This window comes from Podarcis liolepis, assembly GCF_965112155.1.
Source record: "Podarcis liolepis genome assembly, chromosome: 13".
Classification (NCBI taxonomy): Eukaryota; Metazoa; Chordata; class Lepidosauria; order Squamata; family Lacertidae; genus Podarcis; species Podarcis liolepis.
The window spans coordinates 3,129,863-3,136,322 of NC_139573.1; the positions used below are offsets into that span (position 1 = coordinate 3,129,863).

The window sequence follows — 6,460 nt, forward strand, 5'->3', positions numbered from 1 at the left end:
TCTGTGTCCTCCTCCTTTCCTGCTTGTGAGGGGAGCACCCTGTTGCAACAGATTAATAAAGATCAGGCTTATTAGCCGCTTTGATTCTCAATATTCTCTGGTTGGCCTCTGTTATTTTCTCCTACCGATACGGAACCCACTTAAGGACTCTGTATGGGCTCTTGGATACCCCATAAGGAAAGAAGGGCAGGTTTTGTTTACAACACTGTACTCATTAGGCCTGCCACCCCTGGCCAGATCCTGTTTCTTCAAATTAAGAGTTAATTTCACATGGTTCATTGCTGACTTGCTCCTGTCAGGACCCCAGGCCTAAACACAAACCAAGCCAAATCGCAAGCCAGAATCGCTGCGCAACACACAATGCTTTCGCAGAATGGACGTGCGGTCGATGGTTTTGCTTTTTATTTCCTTTCCCAACCCAAAGGTGACTCAGGCCGGGGCGGCTAGATCCTTGTCCTCCTCTCTTGCCGGTTCCCATTTCGGATGGGGCCCCTGCTACTGTTTCACCGGGCGGTACACCCAGTCCGAGACGGCGGCCGGCTCAGGCCAGGAATACCGCGGTTTGGCGCTGGGGGTCTCCGGCGGCGCCATCCCTGGCAAAGGCCCGCCGCCGATGCTGTGGAACCGGGGTGCTGCCGGTGGCGACAGCGGGCTGTTGAGCAGCTGCTCTGGTTCGGCGCGCGATTTCCGCCGGGAGGATTCCCGAGGCTCATACTCGACCGGCTGCTCTTCCGGCGTGGTCACGATGGTCCCTCGCCGCCGGTAGCCTCTCTCGGGGCTGCCCGACCGGCTCGCCGGCGGCGTTTGGGGGTGCACCGGATAGATGTAGACTTTGGTAGGCCTGCGGCCCGTCGTCCCGGGGTATTCGGCCTCCGGCGCGGAGCGGTACTGGTTATCGTTCGCCGGCAACCTCGAGAAGTAATCGGGGTTTACCGCCATGTTGTTCCGGTGATCGTTGCTGCTGCCCGAGGCCAGCATTGGGTCGGAGGAGCCGCAGGCAACGTCCCGGCAGCGGGTGACAGGGGAGGGCGCTGAGGACGTGCGCGGGCGCTGCCGGGGGTCGCAGTCGCAGGTGCAGCACCGCAGAGCGTGGCACGGCAGGTAATCAGGGCAGGGGCGCCGGCCAAGGCGCTGGTGCTCTCTGCAGGGAAAAGGTTCGTTCTGCAAGTTCATGGTGACCTTCAGCGGCTCCAGGGTGCAGTGGAGGCAGCGGCGGTGCGGCGAAGAGCTTTCTCGCCGGCGTCGGCGAGGGAGGGTCTGGTCGGAGCACTGCGCCGCCAGCCGCCGGGATTGGGTTCTCCTTGTCTTGGGGGTGGTGCACATCTTTGACGTCTCAGGTTCTGGGAAGAGAAAGCAAAGGGGCCGCAGCGGCAAAGATTGAACTCTCTTAAAATGTTGCATTCAAATAATGGCAAGCAACTGTCCTGCTGTTTTAATGGGCTTGTTTATCATATACTATGGGTAGGCAAACTAAGGACCGGGGGCCAGATCCAGCCCAATCGCCTTCTCAATTCGGCCCGCGGACAGTCCAGGAACCATGTGTGCTTTTATTTCAAATGCATCTCTGGGTTATTTGTGGGGCATAGGAATCCGTTCATATTTCCCCAAAAAAATATAGTCCGGCCCCCCACAAGGCCTGTGGACAGTGGACCGGCCCACGGCAGAAAACGTTTGCTGACCCCTGTCCTATACAGTGGATCCTTGGTTCTCTAACGGCTTAGTTGACGAACAAATCGGCTCCCAAACGGCGAAACCCGGAAGTGAGTGCTCCGGTTTCCGAATGTCTTTCGGAAGCCGGACGTCCGATGCGGCTGTCGGCTATTGTTTCCGGGTCGCCTGCGCCAATCAAAGGCCGCGCCTTGGTTTTCGAACATTTCGGAAGTCAAACGGACTTAAGTTCGAGAACCAAGGTTCCGCTGTATTTGAATTCAGGGTGTTTTGACTCTCCTTCACTGGAGGTTTTTGAGCAGAGGGTAGCCAATTGCCTGTCAGGGATTCTTTAACTGCGATTCGTGTGCTAAAGGGGACTGGACTGGATTAAAGGGGGCTGGACTAGATGGCCCCGTGGGTCCCTTCCAATTCTGCAAACCTATAGGTTTATGACCTCAGAAGTTGGACTGTCCTTCATGGCAGGTTTTTAAACAGAGGTGGGGTGCCCATCTCATGGGCTCTCAAATTTCAGCAGCAACCGTGCAACACTAAAATTTTGCACCGCCCGCCCCTCGAATCTCCGATCTACAGCACAGTTGTGGCGCCCCCTGCAGCTTGGTGCCCAGTACAGCCAAAATTTGTCCCTCTTAAACCGCCTCTGGCTACCTTCCTAGCGATTCTTCACCTGTGATTCCTGCACTTCAGGGGGATGGACTAGATGACCGCTTGGGAACCTATTCCGACTCTTAAGATTCTATGAATGTAGCAATGTATTCCCATTGCGAGTAGCTGTACTTTATGATCAGTTACATTCTTGATTTTCATTGTTGTTGTTTTTTATCTGAACCAGCCTTGGCCTCCCTTCTTAAAACTTTATTTTACTTCAGTAAGATTTATGTACCGCTCGGTTGTGAAGAACGGACAAACCTCGAAGCGTTTTACAAAAACACAGAGCAAACCGTTAACATTACCGGTTAGAAAACAGATATCCGAAAGATGGGTTAGACTAAACGGTAGCTAAAATAAATAAATTGAGGACTTTTAGCCTCTCGGTGTCTGCGTAGACCGGCCTGATCAAAAATGTTTTGCAGCTAAAAGGAGTACAGCGATGGTTCCTGACTAAGGTCAAGTGGCGGGGAGTTCCAAAGTGTACTTAAAGATCAATTTCTGACAAGTGCGGAAACTCTTCAGTAATATTACGGCTAGCGACAATAATCTTTCAAAACGGCAACAAAAGGACCATTGGGTTCCAGTGCAGCAAACAAAAGATCTGGGGGGGAGGGAAGTATGGGGTTCCTCAGGGTTTAATCTTATCCCCATTGCTATTCAACATCTACATGCCTGGGATAAGGCTCGGTCGGTAGAACAAGAGACTCTAAAATTCAGGGTTGTGGGTTCGAGTCTCACACAGGGCACGTGGGTTGCTCCCACAGGGGAGACTCACCTGATGCCTCCATTATACACCTTTAGGCACCAGGCAAAAACTTTCCTCTCAGAGCGGATGACATTCCATGCCCTTTTTTGGGGGAGGGGGTTATTGGTTTGTTTCTGTTCGTATTTTTATTATTTCGTGGTTTTGATATTGCACTTTTGTGTTGTGAACCGCCCTGAGATCGACGGATGAAGTTTGGAGTACAAATTTCATGTTATAAGAATTCTAAGGTCTCAGATATAAATTGAATGTTCGCAAATGTACGAGGTAAATACATACATAAGTATATAAACCATGTGTCTGAGATAGTAAAGGTAAAGGTAAAGGGACCCCTGACCATTAGGTCCAGTCGTGACCGACTCTGGGGTTGCGGCGCTCATCTCGCTTTATTGGCCGAGGGAGCCGGCGTACAGCTTCCGGGTCATGTGGCCAGCATGAATAAGCCACTTCTGGCGAACCAGAGCAGCGCACGGAAACGCCGTTTACCTTCCCGCTGGAGTGGTACCTATTTATCTACTTGCACTCTGACATGCTTTCGAACTGCTAGGTTGGCAGGAGCGGGGACCGAGCAACGGGAGCTCACCCCGTCGCGGGGATTCGAACCTCCGATCTTCTGATCGGCAAGCCCTAGGCTCAGTGGTTTAACCCACAGCGCCACCTGGAGAGCAATCCTGAAGCCACTTTGACTCTCTCAATGACCTCAGATATTCCTCTGCAGTAAGCGAGGAAAATGGGGAAAACCTTCCCATTGTCTTTTCGCTTGCAAATCCTGTTTTAAGGGTGCGTTTGTGTAGGAATAGGGTGAGCCTGTGACCTGGACTCAGGAACTAAAGTATTAACCATCACAAAAGAATGGCCAGGCTGCCCAGGTAAAGCACTCAGTGACCATTATCAGGTACCCTGGCAGACAGGATTTCTGCTGTAGACCGCCTCCTTCTGTGATGTATGCATGATATTTTGGGCTACAGGGTGGGCAATTTCAAGAGTCTATATAAGGGCTTGCGCACCATTGCTCTGGGTCCCTCCTGCCTCCTGCGTGTGGTGAGTGGAGACCCTATTGCAACAGTTCAATAAAGATCAGGCTTACTAGCCGCTTTGCTTCTCAATATTCTCTGGTTGGCCTCTGTTATTTTCTCCTACCGATAGGGAACCCACTTAAGGACTCTATACGGGCTCTTGGAGACCCCATAAGGGAAAAGGAGCAGGTTTTTTTTTCTTATAACATTCATAAATGAGAATAAAACATCCCCATAAAGGCATAAACTCACCCTTTGCGCAGATCGTTCCAATCAGTGTCCCAAGCAGGCAGCAGAAATAATAGCAGGCCTGGAGGGAGAAGAGGAAGGTGGAGGGTTATAGGGGGCCAAGTCAGATGGCTGGTGGCCCCTGGGACTCAGCTGAGGCCTCTGGCCTGGCCTTGCAGCTCCCATATCCTGAATCCAGCCGCCGGGTCCATGTAGCCCCATACAGCCAACTCTGGCTGGCAGAGGCTCTTCAAGGCTGCTTCCCAGCAGCAGCCTGTTCTTTTCAAACACTGCCCGGGTTTGGCGCATCTAAGCAGGGCGCTGCGGAAGGATCCGTCCAAAAGGGATGCCTTCTAGTCCAGCGTTCCTGGTCTCAAAGTGGCCTGGGGAGGGAACCCGCAAGCAGGATTCGAACACAACTCTCCCTCCTGCACTGTTCAGAAGCATCGCGCTTCCAACCGTGGTGGCCGCAGCCAATATTATTTTACGGATGTTTTGTTATGTTACGGGGAAATTGGAAGGGGGTGAGAGCAGGGGCGTACGAAGGGGGGGTGTCGTGGGGGCGGTCCGACCCGGGTGCCGTCCCAGAGTGGGGGGACAAAATCCCCCCTGGGCGGATCGCCCCGCCCCAATGCGCCGGTAGCTCCACCACTGGAGGTAAAGACAACACTACGAGGCAAAGACAACAAGACTCCACATGGAGCGATTCACTGATAAATGCATCTATGTACTGGCTCAATGGGAAAACTTTAGAAATTCATAAGAAATCACTCGTCGTGAAACAAGAACGGCAGACGAAATTAACGGACTATGCAGAATTGCACAAAAAAGGATTCGAAACCTTGTGTTGTGTAGGCTCCTCTGACGTAAGTAACGGACCCCGCCTGCTAACCTGCTCCCTAAAATATCACTGGTTTGCTCATTTCTATATATAGGTTGCCTATATATGGCTTGAGATACCTATGAGGTCCATAAATGACCATATATTCAACACACACAAAAACAGTGACAATTTGTTGTTGAAAAAGGATAGCTGGACATATAAAGGGCACTAGTTAGCTTAAAGGTAAAGGGACCCCTGACTGTTAGGTCCAGTCGTGGCCGACTCTGGGGTTGCGGTGCTCATCTCGCTTTACTGGCCGAGGGAGCCGGCGTACAGCTTCCGGGTCATGTGGCCAGCATGACTAAGCCGCTTCTGGCGAACCAGAGCAGCGCACGAAAACGCCGTTTACCTTCCCACCAGAGCGGTACCTATTTATCTACTTGCACTTTGAGGTGCTTTTGAACTGCTAGGTTGGCAGGAGCAGGGACCGAGCAACAGGAGCTCACCCCATCACTGCGGGGATTCGAACCGCCGACCTTCTGATCGGCAAGTCCTAGGCTCTGTGGTTTAACCCACAGCCCCAACTGCGTCCCTTTCCGTAATGGAATAGGGCATCCCTGTTTTCATCAGATAACTGCGAGAGAGTATGGAACTGGATGCTGGCCTCGACGGGCCTCATCCTGCGGGTACTTCCGATTTGTAGGTAAGAGTGCTGACTCTCAGGGGCAGAGCATCCCAGCGCCACTGGAATTGTGGCTCCACAAAGACCTCCAGTCCCCTTGCCCGCCAGTGCTTCAGGGGCCTGATCTAGGCCCGCCCTTCCCGCACGCCAGTGGCCCCCTCACCGCTGCGGCCAACTTCAGCGCCAGATGGACCAGGATGATCAAAGCGACCAGGATGGCAATGGTTTCGTGGAGCTCCAGGCAGCATCCCTCGGGGGACGGGTGGCAGTGGAAGCTGGACTCCCCCATGGGAGAGGCGACTGGGCCAGCAGCTGGCTGGCGGAGCCCCACATCCCCCCCGGCCTCCACGCCCAGGGGCACAGGGCAGGACAGCTGTCCAGCCGGCAGGAGCTAATGGCCGGCCGGGGAGGCTGAGGGGAAAGGAGGTTTATGATGCAGTTGCCCTGGCAGCGGGGAGGGGGATTGTGACGCGGTGGGGGGGCAGGAGGCAAATGGGCCTCTGTGGGGAGATGGTCTCTCCATAGGGGACATGGAGGGCAGCCCTGGAGGAGGGATGCAAGTGTGATAGGAATTTTGAGGTCTTAGATACAGTGGTGCCCCGCAAGACGGATGCCTTGAAAGACGGAAA

At 53.4% G+C, this 6,460-nt stretch overlaps 1 protein-coding gene across 1 annotated transcript; it reads right to left on the minus strand.

Annotated features, from left to right (window-relative positions):
* Nucleotides 1-380: 380 nt before the first annotated feature.
* On the minus strand, nucleotides 381-6,250 carry LOC310692162 (uncharacterized protein). The gene is made up of 3 exons (XM_083472795.1): nucleotides 5,995-6,250; nucleotides 4,351-4,408; nucleotides 381-1,340 (listed from the first exon to the last, which is right to left on the minus strand). Exons 1-3 carry the CDS (start codon nucleotides 6,118-6,120, stop codon nucleotides 496-498), a joined length of 1,029 nt encoding a protein of 342 aa, XP_083328921.1. The 5' UTR covers nucleotides 6,121-6,250; the 3' UTR covers nucleotides 381-495.
* Between the last annotated feature and the right edge of the window lie 210 nt (nucleotides 6,251-6,460).